A 19,400-nucleotide genomic window follows, 5' to 3' on the forward strand; every position below is an offset into this window, starting at 1 on the left:
GATGCTGCAGTGTTGGCTCGGAGCGCCGGTATTCATCAGGCGGCTTTAATGAGATCCGAACCCCACAAAGTGATGATATTTGCCTCTGAACCAGGGAGGAGGGCGAGAGGAGGACATGACATTACTGAAGACATGCATGTTTTTGGCATATTTTATCAGATGTAGTTGCTCGATTGATCGTATAGACAGGAGAATATCCCAACTTCCATGAGGCTTTGACAGATCAGGAAGTGAGGAGAATAAAGCTTCGCTTTGCCTCCACCTGTTTCCCCCCCCCCCCACCAGACGCAGGCCATGCGCATCGTGCGGACCGTCGGCCAGGCCTTCGAGGTCTGCCACAAGCTCAGCCTGCAGCACGCCGAGCAGGACGCCGACGGACAGGCGGACGGCGAGAGCGACAAGTCCGCGGAGGAGGCCGGCAGCAGCGGTGAGGAAGCAAACCGCCGCCCCGTTCACACTCGTCTGAAAGGCGTCGCTGCAGCTTTTGGTCCGATTACACGCCTGTTTACGGCCGAAATGAACCCGTCACACCTCCGCAGTTCATTCGTTTGGCGCAGATGTCGAGCTGCACTGAAATGTAAACAGATTTAATGAGTAACATGGAGATAATTTGGACTTGAGGCGGCGAGCTGCACAGAACTCGTGTAGGATGAAGGGTGATTACTGGACACACAAGCAGGTGACTGAAGGGCGGAAAGCAAATGTTTCTGTTTACTGCAGTGATTTTTACATATGTTCCTTTCGTTTAATGATATTCATGCATAGAGGGAACAGTTCCCTGTTTTCCTGAAGGCAGCTGAGAGGATCCTTCCCTCAGACAGGCTGAGGAGTAATAAGTGTAATTTGCTCAGTCAACGAGAAGCTTTGTGGCTGCGGCAACTGTTTATTATGTGAGTGTAAATTAGCAGGCCGCTGCTCCAAATAGCAACAATGCAGAGTTTAGTTATTTAAATGAGAATCTTTGTTTGATGCTCTTTCATTAATTTGCTGTTGTAGATTTTATTCAGGGCAGTGAACAATAGCGCCGTGTGATCAACTCCTCCGTGTCTTCTGCGTTTCGCCGTCCAGGCCGTAAGCTGACGGGAGCCGAGCGCGAGGAAGAGGAGGAGAGCAAACCGGGAGGAAGGCAAGGAGGAGGAGGAGGAGAAGATCCTCCAGCCGGTGCGTCCCTGTGTGAGAAGGCCGTCAGCGAGATCCTGCAGAGCCTGGCTGAGCTCAACGTGGTCAAGCCTGGACAGACCATCATGGTGAGAGACGCCTCCACAAGATGAGCAGAAAGAGGCTGAGACTGGAACAGTGTTCTTCTCTGGAGGTATCGGGCATCTGCAGTCCAGCGTTATAAAGAGAAGTGTTAAAATAAGATAGATAAGTGCTTTACAAATGTTACTTGTTACGTGAATGGATTTCACTTTTAGAGCTGCAGGGAATGAATCGAACCACAAAGAACCTCAAAACACTATTTAATACTTTTGTTAGATCTTTATTTCAGCGATATACAAACTTTACATGCACCTGGATTGAAGGATCTAATAAGAAAGTGGCTCAGAGAAGCTCCGGTTTCCTCAAAGTTCATTTCTAAAAGTGAAGGAATTATTAAACGCAGCTTCCTGTTACTGAAGTGCTTCTTCTGACGTCTCCACTCGGCCTCTATTTTACCCCCTTTTCAGAGGAATCTTGAAGAAACGTCTCTCTGCAGAGGCGTCGTAAACACAGCCTCCCCGTTATTGTTAGTATTTCGGTCGTTGCTGGCGAGCGTGTTTGCAGCCGGACGGCCGCGGCAGCGTCCAGCTCCGGTGCAGCTCCAGGACCCTGACTGCTGCCTTGATTCACCGCTTTGATGCTATTAGCTCGCCACGGCGCTGCCAAACGGCTCAATGAACTAAACAAGCGCAGCGCGGCGCTCCGCCGTCCGCCGCAGCGCCTTCAAACATCTCCGGTTTTGGCAGGAAGTCGCGGGGATAGAAGCCGACCTGGTCAGGGGGCAAAAAGTCCCTGTGAAGTTCAGATCTGACGGTTCGATTCCTTTCATGAGTAGAGCGGGGTTCGGTCTGCCAGCAGCGCGCCGGCGCTGCACGGTTTGTTTCATCGCGTCGCTTCAAGACTGAAAAAGAGACGGATCGGAGCAGAGAACCTGAATATTCCTGCTGGCTCTGTTTGAGGGGGGGGGAGGAGGAGGGACCTAATCCTGGAAAAGCCACTGTGGTTCCCTTTGATTTGTGAGAAACGGCACCGTAATCCCATTGAGGAGTTCACCCACATCTGCTCCGTGAAGATAAGCGAGCAGGGAAGAGGATAGCGGAGGAGCAGGAGCAACGGCAGATCTGGGCGACAGCAGGGAGACCGGACTGCAGCTGCTGCTGGAGGCGGACGAGGCCCGTTTACGCAGAAACCTCCAAGACCTGCTGTTTTCAGTACGACAACATCTCATCAGTTTTTTGCGTGAGCGCGGCGCTGCAGTGGTTAAACCTTACAGCCTCACAGCACCAAGATCCCCCGTTCAAACCTTCTCTGTATGGAGTGTTCATTTATGTTACTCTGGTTCCTCGTTTCAGTGACGAAATGGTTCCCAACTTGGGGTTCGGGACCCCCGTGAAGGGCACCTGAGATCACATTAGGACCTCAAGGTTTTGGCTGCTCTGAGGTGGTCGTAAACAGAGAAAAAGCCATAACAATTGATTTGGTTTGAAGGCTGCTGCTCCTGTTTTGGAGGTCAGAGTGGAGGTCAGCAGCTTCTCTCGAGGTAATCTGGGAGATCTCCGAGCCCGGATAGAACCCTGCACGCTCAGGAGGAAACATGCAAACTGCTCGCAGCAAAAGCCCCTCACTGAAAATGCTTATGTTAGGTATGCTGCACTCAGTTATACTGATATCAGACAGAATCTCCCTTTTCATGATTATATTTATTGTAACTTTTTCACTCAGGATCTCTTTGAAAGTGGTTCAACTCAAATTGAAACTGAGCGTTTTGTAGATTACACAGAATACGAGCGAGTAATCATCAACCTGAGAGAGATGAAATTGTCCATGTCTGCATAATGAGAAGCTGGTGGGACAAATTGAAATCTCTGAGTCTTTTTTTTTTTTTTTTTTTTTTTTTTAATGCTTCACTTTAATATTTGATGTTTGCTCAGTGCACTGACTCCACAGATGCACAGTTAATGCCTGATGCCGGAGATGGACTTTTCAGTGTTGCACTGCCTCCTAGTGGCTGGATGTGGGCATTACAGTCAACCTCAACAGTAAAGACTGGTGTATTTGTCCAATTTCTGTGTGCTTTTCTCATATTTTTTCTAATTCTGATGTAATTCACACTTGCTTGCAAACTATAATAACATGAAATAAACCTCAGACACAGAAACATCCCCTTTATTTCCGAAATCTGTGTCAAATCAAGTTAAAGCTCCTCATAAAATCCAGGATGGAGGAAGACTGGTGGAGTTGGAGGAAGGTGGAGACCAGAATGGGCGATGTGCTAATGAGCTCGGAGACTCTTCCCGTCTCGGGGAGGAGGTCCAGCAGGACTCTGGGGGGCTCCGGAGCTCTGGGCCACAGTCCTGCTCACAGGGACGCAGAGCTCCATGAAGCTGCCGTTAATTCCATTCATCCAGTGTCCACAGTCTGGAAATCACTTCTCTGAACCGGAAGCTGTGAAGGAGAATGTGGCAAAATGATAATGATGGTCAAGAATGTAGAGAAGTATTTAAGCCTTAACTTTTTATATTGTTTCATTTTTTTCAGTCTACTTTTAAAGTTTCCTCTCTTTTAATATTAACCAGGTTTTTTTTTTCAGTTTTCTCAATTTATTTATTTTTTTTGTCTTTTTAAATTGTGAAGCACTTGTGCTGCATTTGATGTTTGATTAAGACAATTAGAGGAAAGATAAAATATAGACTGGATAAAGAGAATGAGCTTAGGGCATAGTTGACACGTGTATGTTAAAAAAAACAAGAAGAATTTAAATGGGTTTGAATAAAGTTAAAAGGCAGCACTTCATCGTGCTTCAAGTGGCACCTTTTTAGAATAGAACAGAAATGCTTTATTATCCCAGATGGATTCATTTTTCTTGCTGAAACTGAAGGAGGACCATGAGTTCCATAAAATCTGGCAGCCCAGCGTTTTATCACACATCTTATTTTCTCCATCTCTGCAAAGTGCATAACGTCCCAAAGCCAAATACGTTTTTACATAATTGAAGCAGCGTTTGAAAAAAAAAAAAAAATCCCTGGAAAAAGTCGGGACCGGAGCCAATAATGTAATAATAGGACTGAAATAAGCTGTATTGGACGTACAATTGTCAAATATGTACAAAGACTGCTTTGATATAGCTTCTACTCTCAATATCTGGCAGCTCTATAATATTACTTTGCTTTTGGATGAGAAGCTCATCTTGGCAATTTGTAAAACACTTAAATATTATTTGACTTTCCTACACTTTTGTTGTAGTTTGTGAATTTTATAGATTCAACAAATGGTTCAGGATTTTTTCTCTTGAGAACATACATGCCAGGTCTCCTCAGCAGCCACAAGACAGGAGGGAAAGTGTGTGTGAGGTGGATAACACATGCAGTGTATAATGTAAAATTTATATCATGAGTAGTGATAACATATTCATGCACATATATATTCATGTATGATATCAACGTGACACAGAAAATAAGACATGCAAAAGATTGTAAATCATTTCCATACATGAAATTGTTTGTTCTGTGTCTTGTCTTCTGTCAGGACTTCGATCGGAGGTCCGTCTTCACGGTGACGTCCCACGGCGTGACTCCCAGCAGCCCCTGCTCGCCATCGCTCACTCCGCTGGCGTCGCAGCACTACCTGCAGCTCCTCCAGCAGCAGCTGCAGCAGCAGCAGCAGCACACACAGGTGGCCGTGGCTCAGGTGAGCGCACACACACGCAAACACAAGTACGCGTGTACGCGTTCACACAGAGTCAATCATCAAAATTCAAAATAGTTCTTTTCTTGCGTATGTTGGACACATTTGTTAAACTGATGTCTCCCAGGCACAATTAATCATGGTGTGCCACAAGGCTCAGTGCTGGAGCCCCTTTAGTTCATCATTTATCTGATATTTGCTGTGTATTTCATATTGTTTTATAAAAATAATATTAATAGTCATAATCATCGTAATAAATGTATTTTTATGGCTTAATTTATTTATAAAGTCTTCACACAGCATTGTCTGTAGATCACAGGTTTCCTCAAACATCCGCTCGTTATGAATCGTAAAGTGTTAAAGCATTTCTTCCATTTTGTCACGCAAATATGTATTTCTCTGATTTTGTAATACATATTTACTCTCACTGTTACAGATTATCAGATTTTCAAGCCTGAAGTTCACAATTTCAGAGTTGAATTCAACTTTTCACGAAAGCCTTTATTTAGGATAATATTTGAGCTTTTTTTTTTGTTTGAAAACTTTAGTTAACATTGACCTTGTATTAAGTTGGCCTACATGGCACTTTATTTTAAAAGAAAACCCAATAAGGTCAGAAAGGAAATTCTTTGTCTGTGTTTGATTCCCAATCAAGACGCACTAGGAAGAAATCAGTCGCTTCAAAGAGTTGCAACGCTGAAACTTCAACAATTGCCGCTACTTTATATTCAACTTTATAACTGATTGTTTGGACCAATGAATGCTTTACGTCATGGTCTGAGAACTGCCTTGAAATGCAAAACAACAGAATTTCAAAAAATGTAATTCCAAGCGTGATCAAGCATGATTAACTGTGGAAATAATGCAATTATGGTAATTGTGATTAAAAAAAAAATCTTTTGACAGCCCTAATATGTAGTTATAGCCTCCTGTATTAAAAAAACAAACAAAAAAAAAAAACGGATACACAACTGATCCTATGGGATATGATAAATACAAATGAAATCAAATTATAACTTCATGATTGTAAATCGTAAAGTATGAAACACAACACTGAAATTGTTTAGTTTCAGTGTGATAAATCTAAAATACATGGGAATGTCCATTATTATTGAAATTATATTATTATAATTATAGTATTTGGATATTTGAGACACACGGGTATTTCACAAAATTTACATGTGAACTTAATCTTTTACAGATTTCAGTTAATATAATTTCACATTAAAAGTTTTTACGATGTTGGTAGCTGTTTTCTCTTCATTCTCAAACTTAAATTTAAAATGGTTTCAAAGTGACACTTAAACATGACGTGAGAACAAACATTTGTGTTAGTTGTGTTTGATATAACGAATTAAATGTGAGTTAAATTCATAAACATGAACGTTAAATAAACTCCACTGAACCTGACAGCTGGAGCCTGACTCATGTAACAAAACTTTGGTCTTTAATTAGCCTTTTTAGTGAGATAAATGACGACTTTTCCTTCTTACGTGCATGGATTATGGTGTCAGGGCTTCTATAAAGACCTCACTTGCACAGATTTATGCAGTTTTTGCTGAAGTCTTGTCACAATGTTGATATTTATTCCTCTTCTACGTGCACAAAGCTCGTAATAAACTCTCACTCTGCTTGAAGCCATAAACACATTGAGAACAAAATAGCTGGAAGAATAATTAAGAGTGTCCCTATGAGTTTTGTTTTTTTGTTTTTTTTTATCTTTATATGTCTTTTATGAAATCTCCCACTAGGGGGCAGCAGTGGCACAATGATGAAAGGACCAAGAGGGCAGACTTGTGAAAAACAACCGGAAAGAATGAAGTTTTTATAAATATTAAGCTTATTTACAATGACGCCATGCCTATCAATCAATCAGTTATTGATGAATGTTTATTGTTTTCACTCATAATGTGATCCATAATTAAACTTATTTACACATTAAACGATTATTATTTTGCTGTATTAAGCCAGACTCCCCTCCCACGGCCGTGTTTCAGAGCAGAAACGCTGTCCTTCAGTAAACGCAGCCCTCGCTTCCCCTCCAGGTGCAGCTGCTGAAGGATCAGATGGCTGCGGAGACGGCGGCTCGCATGGAGGCGCAGGCCCGGGTCCACCAGCTGCTGCTGCAGAACCGGGACCTGCTGCAGCACCTGGCGCTGCTGGTGCAGCAGCTGAAGGAGCTGGAGGCCCAGGCCCCGGCCGGGCAGCAGCAGCAGGGCTCTCTCGCTAATGGACACGGTGAGTGACCGAAGAGGTGCCTGACAGTAACGGTAGGACCCCTCAGACACCTGCCAGGTTCCCTTCAGACCGAAGAGTCTCAGCGTAAAGCTCTCTTCATAACATGAATGAGGTTTTGAATGATATTTTGATTGTAGCATCAAGAGGAAGCAGCTTCTTTTTTCTTCTTTTTTCCATAGTATCTTGTAAAATATCATACAACAATAACTATATTCAATGTATGTAATAAATTAAAGTCAGATAATATACAGAAATTCTACACAATTCAGGTGAGAACTCATAATTTGAAAGGGTACGGGAATTTCCGAAACGAGCCAAATGACCCAAGATGAGAATCACTCGTTAAAGTTTTTGTGGAATTTCGGAGCATTCTGGATATCCAACAAAAACAATGCCAACATATCCACCAATTTAAGCTGATATATAAGTATTTGGTCTGATAACAGGATGAAGAGAATGGCCCCTGATGATCATGTTCCATTTATATTCTGTCATACAGTGTTGACTTGCGTTTGGCCCATTACCTTTTAGGTGTTGTTGTTTTTTTTCTGGATTTGAGTTAAATGACAACAGGAAGTATAATTGAAAAAAAAACACCTTGTTAAGTGACTGACGAGGACTTTGGGGTTTGATTAAATGAGTTTTCTTCTTCCCATGGCTTGCTTTCTTTTTTCTATTGAAAGTTTTTGTACTGATTTAATTCTGTGCAAGTCTTTTGTATTATACATTTTATTTATTTGCTCAAAATAAATAAAAAAAAAAATGACATGAATTTATTCCAACATTTGAAAGGAGTTTCAGTATCAGTTAAAGAAAGCAAATGACCTTCAACAAAAGTAGAGTGTAGCTGCTTGAAACCTTTAAAGGGGCACCGTCTAGTATTTAAGTCGTACCTCTGTTGTGCAGTAGGTGGCAGCAACACGTCATTTTCTGATATTATCGTCTCCTGTTTTACATTAATGTTAGTGTTTCTGCATCAATATTTTCAGTTTTTTCCTGTTAAAGCAGAGATTGTAACTGATGAGGAACATTTTTAGACTGTTCTTCTGTCTTCTGTGTTTTCTTCTGACCTCCAGCCGGCCCTCAGTCTCCCTCCAGCTCCGTTTCTCCCTCAGCGAAGGCGCTCTCCCTCAACCTGAAGAACCACTACAGCCAGACTCTGGACCAGCTCATCACCTCCACGCCCGCCTGGCCGCTCCAGACCTCCGCCGCCTCCGCCTCGCAGGCCGACTGCGCCGCCGAGTCCTACCTCAACCTGCTCAACCTGGAGAACGGCGGCAGCCGCGCCGCCGCGGCCGGCGAGCTGGACCCCTTCATCAGGGCCAACGGCGGCACGGAGGCCGCGGAGGGCTCCTGCGGCCAGATCGTCCCCTTCGCGTCCAGACGCTCGGCCAGCATGGAGGACAAGTAAGAGAGCCGTCCTCACTTTCAGCGCACGGGTGGAGAATGATGTGGAAGACAAAAAGAAGGCAAATTCTAGAATAGGCTCAAATACCTGAAATGAAATTCCTGAAATTCACCGAATAAATGACTTGAAAAGTGTAAAAAGCAAAAGAAATAAAAAGCTTATCAGTGAGAATTATTGGTTAAAAAAAAAAACAGAAAAACTGCCAAAAGAACTAAAAAAAAAAAAAAAAAAAGCTAAAACAGCTAAAAATTTATTATATTACCTCAATTGTAACCATGAAATATAATGAATTTAACATGTGGAGTTTATATAGAACTGTATGACCTTTGTTTTGGCTCCAAACAAGCTCTATTTGTGGAATAAACATTTATTCATAAATTTAGCCGGGCGTTGGGCTGGACCATAGATTGACCCCCGCTGGGTCGCACAACTGTGTGCTGCTGTTGCTTTTTAAAGGTCGAGTTTTTTCTTTCTAGATGTGGATTGGTTAAAAATGTAAAGATGAATCAGTGAGTTTAATGCAGAGCATAAAGAGCAGCTGACAGCAGCAGCAAAAATCCACCAGTGATCAAAGTTAATTAACAAATAAATGATGATTCTCCTTGACGAATGTAATCTTTTCAAATTGAAAGCTTCAAAAATATAAATGTCTCATTAAAATATGACATTCTACAGTTTTTCCAATTGAAAAACATGACTCAAAACCATGATTTTCCATCTTTCTCTGCCCTGTATCAACGCTCAGTTTGATGGAGAAAGTCACTTTGTCATTACAGCTACCAGTAATGTACAAAAAAGGCCAAACACATTGGTTTTGACAATTTTAAATGCAATAGCTTGCTAATGGCATAATTAAAGGTGCTGTAGGCAGGATTTTGCTAGTCAGTGCTAATTTTCCTGTGTTTTCTTTGGATTAAATGTTAGAGTATCCATTGATAATCCTTTAGGAGTGTAGCATAATTGCACTATCGCGAGGGCGCAGCATTTCCATCTGTCTCTGTTCTGAGCTGAAAAGGAATCTCGACAGCTCCAGGTATCTTTGACCAATCAGAAGAGCCCATGAGGCTCTAACCGTGATTGGTCGAGGGGCGTTCGTCGCACGTTCTTGTGGGAGGGGCTTAACTTGCGTAAGGGCGTGATGTCAGAGAAAACAGGACAGGATTGGCTGTACTGGGTTTCAAATCGCCATCTTCGATTGATCAAATCGCCATCTTGCTTAGGTAACCCTAAGCAAGATGGCGGAGATGCGGAATCCTGCCGACAGCACCTTTAAGTGTTTGCGCCAATAATATGATGAATAGTGCCCAAAACGTTGAGAAATTCTCTGACGATAGCGCAGTCATTGTTTTCATTCATTGAGAATACATGCTGTGCAACAATCTCTACAAATTACTGTAGTAAGATTTTGGGTATTATGCTGGTATTATTATTTGCATTATTGCGTTTAAAAGAATCAGAATGATCGCATTACTGGCCAGTATTGTATTGGTTATAATTCAACCCTCATATATTTGGCTCGTGTGATTCTCTCAACGTCTCCTGCTTCCTGGAAAGTAGAGAAATGGAGCTTTCTGCTCACATGCAGGTCATTACACCCCCCTGTCGGGCTTCTGTTAGCTATTGGAATTGCATTGATACGATTTCTCGAGTTTGTGCCTCTTGCTGGTGTCCCAGCTCCATATGTAAACCGCATACGGTAAACTTAATCATCCGAGTGATGAATTCATTCCGCAACACGCTCGCATCTCACACACTCCAGTGTGTCTCCGGTTAGCCGAGGCCGCACAGTCGCGCCCACATCATGTAGCTTTTAGTGTTATTAGTGCAGAAAAGCTCAACTCAGCAGAAAACCTCCTCCAGCTAATGAAAGTGTGACTGTAATCAGGGGATTACAGAACACAGGGAAGGGAGGAAAAAAAAAAGAATTGAGTTAGACAAACAAAGAGGGGATCAGGTTTAAGGCTGAGAGAGAAGAGAGCGAGGTTCAAGAGAAAGTCACTGAGTGTTTCTATTTCGTGAAAGAACTTGTTAAGATAAGCCATGTCGAGAGTGTAAAAACAGAGGATTGAGTCTTTTTTCTTGGGAATAATTCAGGATGGAAGTGTTGTGCTTCTCAGGGATGTTTTAGGCTTTCTTTCTTTCTTTCTGGCTGCTTTGCACATATTCACCTCCAGAAGTGCTGCACTGTGAATTCTCTGGCAGTTATCTCAGTGACATACACTCTCTGAGTGCAAACAAGGATCCGCTGCATGTAATCACTCTGTGATGTCTTTTTAATCCCATCATCCTGCTATTTAATGCGTTTTTTAAGAAACAAAAATGAGTTATATGAAAAAAATCTTGGGTGTGTGCTTGGAAAAAAAAATAACAGATCTCTATTCCCCTTGCTTATATGTAGAGTTTATTGTATTATTAAGCCAAGTCCATCAATCAGCTGCACTAACATGATTAAGCAATGAGGAAAATGCAGTTTTAATAGAAATGTCATATTATAAATCAAAGAAACCCCTCACAAGCCACGCCTGCTAATGTATGAGACAAATATTTAATCATTTAATACGAGACAGTCATCAGTTCAGTTGGGAAGAAACCAGAATGTGAAGGCTTTAGGAGTCTTTCGTTGTATAAACGTTCAAGTCTTTTGTCTTCTTCTCGCCCTCCTTCGGCTGCCGTTCGCCGTCTCCATGGAGAGAACGTTACAGCTGATCTCAGAGCAGACAGGACGGTGTTTGGTGTGGAAGTCCTGTTTATGCATGTGTGTGTGTGTGTGTGTGTGTGTGTGTGTGTGTGTGTGTGTGTGTGTGTGTGTGTGTGTGTGTGTGTGCAGCCTAGCCAGCCTCACATCCTGTGGTTTCCAGCAGCGCAGACTCCCGGCCCTCCACCACCTGAAACTCTACCCTGCTGCTGCAGACGTCACAATATCTTTTCTTCTTCTTCTTCTTTTTTTCTGACATGAGCTCGCAGAGCGAGAGGGAGGACAAAAGAAAACCTCAAATCTCTTCCAGAGAGAGGCTTCCTGTTACTGTACATTTCCATCTGAATGCTGGATTCATCTGGGAGTGTGTTGTGTGCCAGGTTTAAACCTCCTTCTCCTTTTCTTTTTTTTTCCTTTTATTTGAAGTTATGTAACCAGTTGCTCCTTTTCCAGTTCTCCCATGTCCCACCACACTTTCTATTTTCTCTCTCAGGAGCTTAAAGAAGATGAAGTATTGCACACATATAACACCAAGGGGGACTTTTTCCTCCCGTTTCTACGTCTTCCTCCACCTTGTTTCTGCCTCCTGCGCTGACTGAGGCCATGTAAAAAAAAAAAAAAAAAAAAAAAAAAAAAAAAAACCATAGCATTCATGAAAGTGTATCGCCTTCAAGCAGCTTCAGATGAAAAGTTTGATAGAAAGAAACATCTCCGGCTTCCTCTCCCTGAGAATAGTTTGGTGCAGCTTATGTGAGCTTGGCAGGTCTTTTAATCTCTCTGCTGCTGCAGAGGAAAACATAGTGGAAGGAAATTCAGCAGAGGGATGGAAACTTCATCTCATTTGTGTTATTCTGTCTCTCCCTGCCAAACTGCTTTGCATTACCTTCGGTGCATGCTGTTGCCCCACCCCCCCACCCCCCCGCTGCACATTTTATTGCTTCCATTTGCTTTTGTCTTCTGGATTTCCCCGGCGGATCAATGTTTACAGCCTGAGTGGCCCGACCGATGCTCCGCTGCCGTCCGCCTCTCCCCCACCTGGCCGAGCGGAGCCGCCCGGCCCCCGTCGTTTTACGGGAGCGCCACGGGGCTGGCGGAGTGGGATTTAGCAATCGCCCTCCTGCTCCTGCTGCTAACGGCAAATTGAATTTGGACGCTTCAGTACAGCAGCAGGCAGGCGATAGGTGTTTCGTCAGCGGGCAGTTTTTTAACTATATACTGCACGTAGCTCATCCATCCTCTTCCCATTCACACAATTCCTGCCAAAGGCTTCCACTCTGTGCAAGTTAATACGTTTGAAATGAATTAGTAAGTCGCTCATCAGTCGTGTTTCGCCGACTGCTTGAGTCACTTCAGGATCTCAACATGTGGCGTCCCGGGATCGTAGTGGAGACTCCAGCCGACCGTGGCGTGAGTCACGCTTTACACAACAAACAGAAAACACACCGAGTGGGATGAAAACAGGATGTTGCAGAGGCCGAAAATACACTTTTGTGGTAACAGCCTTGAAGTGACTGAGTCGACGGTCTCAGTCGAGTTGGACTGAACCGAACGGCGAATCCATACGATCCTTCTGAGGCGTTTCAGTGACCGCGGGTCGATCTGCTGGAAGCCCACACAGGGCCAACGTGGCGTCCAGCTCCCGTCAACTGTGTGTGTTACTCACATGTGAGTCGTGTTTTCCGCTGCTGCGGTGAAGACGAGACTCACTTCCAGCTCTTCCTATCCTCCTATCTGCATGTTGCATAATCACATTTCCTCACCATCTTCCCCTTCTCCGCCATTCATTTTATTCCTCCCTCTGTTGTACCGCTCAATGATTAACATCAGTGTGTGTGTGTGTGTGTGTGTGTGTGTTTGTGTGTGTGTGTGTCAGGGCTAAACCGGCAGATCGCATCGACCAGTAATTTAATTGCAGGGATGTGATGGGAGTGTAATGGATGGTGTTTCCAAAGCCGGTACAGTCGTCCAGATTCACACGCGGATACTTGCTTCTTCTTTTTTTTCTTTTCTTTTTCGTGCAGACAAATCATGTCTTTCTTGACAGTTTGCAGCTCGATCGATGTGCCGTTTCGAACTTCTGTCGAGCTGCGTGCGACGTCAGGAAAATTAGAAAGACAAAGAGACATGAGTTGTGATTTCTAATGCAGTTGCCAGCGACCCACAAGGGACGAGGAACCAGCGACGGCTGAAACGCTCGGCGACTTTTCAGGTTTCCAATATTTACCCACCGCACCTCATCTTTACCACTGAGCCAGTAAACCAAAACTCAGTGGAGCGACTCAACACCGCCCCCCGCTGTGCAGCGGAGGAACGGCGCGAATATCAGACGGTGTCCCTTTAAACCTCCCACTGCTTCCTCTCTTTTCGGCCTCTTTGTGCGCCTGCCGGCCCGTCTGTCTTTCTTAAAGGCTTACAGATAAAAGCTCTTACACGCGGCACTTGTTTTGAGTCCGATAGAGATCTTTTCTCTCTCCACCTGTTGATCCGCGGAGCTCCCGCTGCCGCTGGTGGAAATAAGCGGCGCTCCCGCCATCCTCCTGATTGCCTGCTTTGTTCCCGTTTATTGGCTGGTGAAATAAACAATGGACACGCTGTGCTTATGAGTCATATGGAGCGCATTCACTGCGGGGGGGCGGGGGGTTCGTTTCAACCTCTGAAAAACACCTTTCTCGTTTCAGCCTCCGTTGATTTGTGTGCGACATTCATTCGGCCTGAAAATACACGATTTCAGACTTGCGCACGTCTCCGTTTCCCACATTCACCAACTTTTAAGCGACTAACGATTTTCTGCAGAACGAACTTGGATTCATCTCTTTCTCTCCCCTCGGCAGGTGCTTTCTTTTAAAGCAGAACAAAATACTGCAGTTTGCAAAAAAAAAAAAAAAGAAAAAAAGGAAAATAGAAAACTCCTCACAGTATTGCAATTTTAAATGGCAAGAAGTCAAAACAGCCATTAAAAACTTCGAGTTATTCTAAAATCAAGTGGAGAAGAAAAAGGACCGCAGTGTTACTGTGTCGGAGGCAGGTTTATTTGGTGCTTTGTAGTTGGTTCAGCGGGCTTTCTTTCACCTGTGAGGTTGTTGGTTCAATTCCTGGTCCAACACTGCCAATCCTAAATGACGCTCAAATTAATTTCATCACTATTAATTCACAAACCGTGAACCGATCTAATCTTACAACACAAAAATAATTAAACTTCATCGTCTCAATTCTCAACCCAAGCGAAGCAGTGAAAACGTGCTGTAAAAGTCAGACCCATAAACCATAATTGCACCATTCAGCCTGTTTCATTTCTGTGTGTGGATCCGCTTTAGTTAAGATTCGCTAGAGAAACATTCTCAAGTGTGTTTTGTTCGGTGTAATGAGTCATTGATTTGGCTTTGTCAACATTTAAATGACTCTTCTCCATATTAATGTCCCATTGTGTTTTCTCTCTCCCCCTCGACAGCCCCTCGACTCAGCGCCTCTTACTTTTATTCTCATTTTATTCTAATATTTTTTATTTTAGCGAGCGTGGCAGACAGTCCGGACAACTTGGACCACATTAAAAGTTCTCAGCTTAAATCATCTGAGCAGATAATTACTATTTGTGAAACAGTTTTTCGGGGTTCTTAATTTAAAATACATTCTTTGGCATATTCAGTATTTCTGTGATTTTGAGTCCTGGTTGTTTTGGGAACTGCATAAAAAACTAGCTAATTGCAAAATCATTATTAATTATAACATATGATCACATGTGGCCTTTTGAATGCTGCTGATGCTGCACGAACTGACACTAAAACACAGAAATGTTCTGTTCAGGCAACTAACATGCTTTTTTAAAACTGCTATCAACCTCATTTCCGGGCGTGTTTTGCATGAAGCTTTCAGCTCATCCTCGTTTGAGTCAATTAGCAGATCAATACGGCTCTAAAGGTGGCTTTTAGGGAAAAATCGTACAGCCAGGAGAAATTTACTCAGTTGAAAACAGACATTCGGTCTAAAATCAAGCTAAAATCTAATACTAGTTAATTTTCTACAGCTCTGATTTTCAAGTTCTAACTCCAATGTGTTTGTGGTTATTTCGGTCTTCAGACCCTTCCGCCACTTCGCTTGTGTTACGTTGAGGAATTCAAGTGTTAGAAATTCAAAATTAAGAAAAAAAATGACTTGTGAGGCCAGCAGCTTCAGCTAATTAATAAGAGCGCTGCAGCAGAGGCGCCCACTGAGGGCAGCGGGCGTTTGAACTCCGCTACATATCGGCTTTAATGAGCTGAAACCTGTATTTTAAGTCCCTGGACTCCCTCTGCAGGGCTGCCAGACCCTCTGTCGTCTAACTGTTGCCTCTCTTTGGTACAGGTGTGACGACCCGCAGCTGCTCATCCTCTTCCTGCTCTAACATCCCTCATTTTGCAATCAAACGTTCAGCTTCAAACAAAGCGGCTTTCCCCCTTTTTCCCCCCGTTTTTTGCCTTCACCCTCCATGCATTCCATCGTTCTCTGCCCCCTCCTCCTCCTCCTCCTCCTCCTCCTCCTCCTCCTCCTCCTCCTCCCTCTATGTGAGTATTACTCAGGACCGGCAGCATGTCTGTGGCACCAGCATGAGGTGGATGTGCTCGTACGAGAGGCCTCGCCGGCGACTGCTCTGCTAATGACTCCGTTTACACGCAAACGGTGCGTGCGCATTTAGCATGGAAGGCATCGGCGAGACGCCGCTGCGTTCTGCACGGCCGCTCCGGCTCCGTCTGCCACACTCGGCTGCATTGTTTCGGCTTTTCTCGTGTCAAAATGTGTTCTTTTTTTTCATCTGTCAGAGGAGGCACCGCTTTACGTCCCCGTCTCACGCCCACAGTTTGTGCTGCTTTTCAGTGTTTGGATGCGTGTTTTGGTCACGTGCATGTTTTCTCGCCATTCTCCAGATGGAGGATGTGATTAGCCCGGCCTCCGGTATACGGCATCAGAGACCTCACGCTGTTCCACTGCATGTATAACTGGAAGGCGAGCAGCGTTTTAAAAAAAAGAAACAAACTGATGTAAATATGTGGCTGGCAACAACTGAGCAGAATTTAAATCCATAATGAGGCAAGTGTGGGACTGAAAATAAGCCTCTGTTTTTCTCTTTTGAATTAATGAAACTGGACACCCACTAATGAATGGAGACACTTTTTACTTAGATTTATTAAATGGCTTTGGCTTATACTTTCAGAATTCGTCAGCTGAGACATGTTTACCTCCAAAACGAGGATTATTCATTCATTCTTTTCTCTAACCACACTGTAAAAACCAGCAGCATTAAAACAGACAGTAAACTCTTACTAACAAGGTGCAGCAACTCTTCATCTCTCATAAACAGGATGGTCAAATTCCAGTATCTTCATAAAAATGTTCAGTATTAGAGCTTAGAATTTCATTGAAATGATTAGAAATTGTATATAGATGAATATTTTTCTTGAAAACTTTTTAAAAATAGTTTTTTTCTTTATCCAACCCATTTCTTGAAGCTAGTTTCCCATTGGAAGGTGTCCAACCCAGTGTCTGTGAACTGCAGCTGATGTCCAATTGAGAAACAGACTTCACTAAAAGACGAGCGCTTATCTGATGTGTTTCACAACTTTGGACTTTTCAGATACTCACATAGCTTACATCCAAAAAAGGGGGAGATTACTTTGTATAGTCGCTGAATAAAAAGAAATACGCTTCTTGCAGATCGTTGGTGGCATGTGGGCATCAGGATGAGATAACAGGACTTTTAATGTTTGTGAAGGCATCCAGTGTGAAATTCAGCCAATTCTGAGACTTTGAGACAAAAATTGTGAAATCAAATGCAATCGGACTTATTATTGAGTTTTCTTGTTTTTAGAATGGCTCATCAGTGTTGAATTCTCCATTTCCACATTTCTCCAGATTGAATATGCACTTCATTTCCAATAGTCGATGTCTAAGGTTAATTTTTTTTCCCTGTTTCCTGAGTAAATACTTAAGTGGGAATTTTGATCAGATCATGGATGCTTGGGATTTTTTTAAATTTTTTTTTTACCCTAGAAGACCTCATCATTTTTAACCACTCCCTCTACAGTCTCTGTAACTTAACTTTCTGTCAGCTGTGAGTTTTTACACTTGCTCCTCAGATGTCATGAAAGACGTGAACACGGTATTTCCAGTGTTTTACTCGCCTGTAATGAGCTGCAGGAGATTTCAGAGCAGTGGGAAAGGTCGTCGCTGTAGCGAGGGAACGATGGGATTTTAACATCCAGTGAGTTGAACACTGCATTAAAGAATTAATCTATTCATAACTGCATATGAATATATATCTTCATAGAGGAATACAATCATTAACTATTTTTATCTTTTTATACTATTTTCAGCATTGTTTTAGCTATTTTAGGAATTGCATTTAGCCTTTTTTCGTTTGCAGTTTCCTTGGAAATGAGTCAGATTTGTAAAATAAAGCACCAATGATTTATTTTTTTTTCACAGTGGATCCTTGCAGAGATATAAATATCTTTCCCTTATTCAAAGCCACAAATGTGAAACCAGTGTTGGTTCGTTTCACACACAGCCGTTTGACCTTTAGCATCATTATGATCGTCTTTTCCCGTTGAAACCACTTTTCAGCGGTTTAAAACACAAAAGTTAAAAAAAAAAAGAAAACAAATGTAATTCAGAGTGTTTCTGGAGGAACAGTCTGAGGGATCAGAGTTGATGGCTTCGGTATTTCGGTGCCATGAACTTCTGAACAGGCGTTCATGCCGATCCGATCCGTGGTCGTTGAGGCGGTTTTTTTTTTTTACTTTTTCTTTTTTTAGAGCAAAGTGTGAACCCGGTTGACCAATCACGCAGCAAACCCCGAAGCCACACGGCTACAATGAGACATAAAAACTAATGATACCCTTTGCAGAGTCGCTGGAGTTCAGAGTGACTTTTTAGCCCTCTGAGCTGTGTGTGTGTCGGTGTGTGTGTTGGTGTGTGTGTGTCTTCAGTGCTCCATTTACCAGCGTTGGAAATGGTGGGCAATTATCTTTGGAGATGTTTCCCCCGCCACTCCGAGTCCGCCGCTCCTCTGGCCGTCCAGCTCGTGGTCGTGGTCGTGGTCGGGCCGGGAGCCAGGGGCCGGGATCCGGGAGCGGAGACAGTAAATGCCTCATTAGGTGGCATAAGTTCATTACCGCGATCGGCTTGGACCGCGACCGGATATCACCGAGGAACCGAGTTAGCAGCCCACCGGAACAATGTGCACGGGGAGAGCCGGGGAGGAAGCGGGGCTTGTTATCGGGCGTGTGTCAGGGCTCATTTTCAGACAGAATGACTGTAATCGTGTGTGTGTATTTGTGTGTGTGTGTGTCATGGCTCCACTGTGGTGAAATCAGAGGCAGCGGCGGAGCTATTTCTGGCGTGTTTGACGAGGACGAGCCTGCAGCTCTTTCTTTTCCCCTCTCTTTGACTCCCTTTCTCTGGCTGCACCTCTGCTTTCTCCCCGGAGGAGCTGCGGGAGGCTGATAAGTTCCCAGAAAGGCGGAACAACGGGCGCCCAGGGAAAGGCGGCGCGGCCGTCCTGTTTGGTGACAGCCGACGTCGCAGCAGGTTAATGGGAGATAATGTGGCTGATGGAGAGTAAAATTGGCTTCAGGCTTATTTTTGGTCTGGTACTTGGTGGGGAGATGATGCCCAGCACTTTGTAAAGCACTCACTTGAATACTTCAAGGGGTAAATTGACTTTTTGAAGACCATTTGAAGGGTCAGTATTAATCCAAGACTTGGGAACAGTGAAGGTGATCACAATCCATAGCACGATATTCTTAACACTTGTTTTCATGCGGTTGTCATAGATAATTCAGGACGTAAATTAAATTACTTTTCCATTTACTCTTTGCATTCATACAATGCAAATTCAGAATGATGGAATATTAAATCAGAAAGGGAAGTGTGATCATTAGTGATGATTCACCAAAAAATCTTAGCAATAATAGTTTTTTCAATTGATTGATAGTCTGTTATTTCATAACTGGTGGCGAAACTACAGACTAAAATGGTGGTTGGATATAAAAACACACCTCAGATGGAGAAAGCTACAAAATCAAAGAAAACCTAAAACTGCATTAGCGCTTCACGTGATAAAAATTCATGATAAACACGACATTGTGAAAGACTAAACTGCAGTAAATGTTTCTGAGTCTCAGAATTTTAAATTTGAAAGAT

At 43.3% G+C, this 19,400-nt stretch overlaps 1 protein-coding gene across 1 annotated transcript in view; it reads left to right on the forward strand.

Moving 5' to 3' along the window:
* The window catches only part of LOC115383315 (carboxyl-terminal PDZ ligand of neuronal nitric oxide synthase protein), a 48,979-nt gene that overhangs the window by 27,532 nt on the left and 2,047 nt on the right, over positions 1–19,400 (forward strand). Inside the window, exons 6-10 of the mRNA XM_030085486.1 lie at positions 286–427; positions 1,069–1,247; positions 4,726–4,887; positions 6,930–7,122; positions 8,199–8,529. Coding sequence (XP_029941346.1) covers positions 286–427; positions 1,069–1,247; positions 4,726–4,887; positions 6,930–7,122; positions 8,199–8,529 — 1,007 coding nt within the window. The remainder of the gene's footprint in view (positions 1–285; positions 428–1,068; positions 1,248–4,725; positions 4,888–6,929; positions 7,123–8,198; positions 8,530–19,400) is intronic.

The sequence above is a fragment of the Salarias fasciatus genome, assembly GCF_902148845.1.
Source record: "Salarias fasciatus chromosome 7 unlocalized genomic scaffold, fSalaFa1.1 super_scaffold_4, whole genome shotgun sequence".
In the NCBI taxonomy this organism is placed as follows: Eukaryota; Metazoa; Chordata; class Actinopteri; order Blenniiformes; family Blenniidae; genus Salarias; species Salarias fasciatus.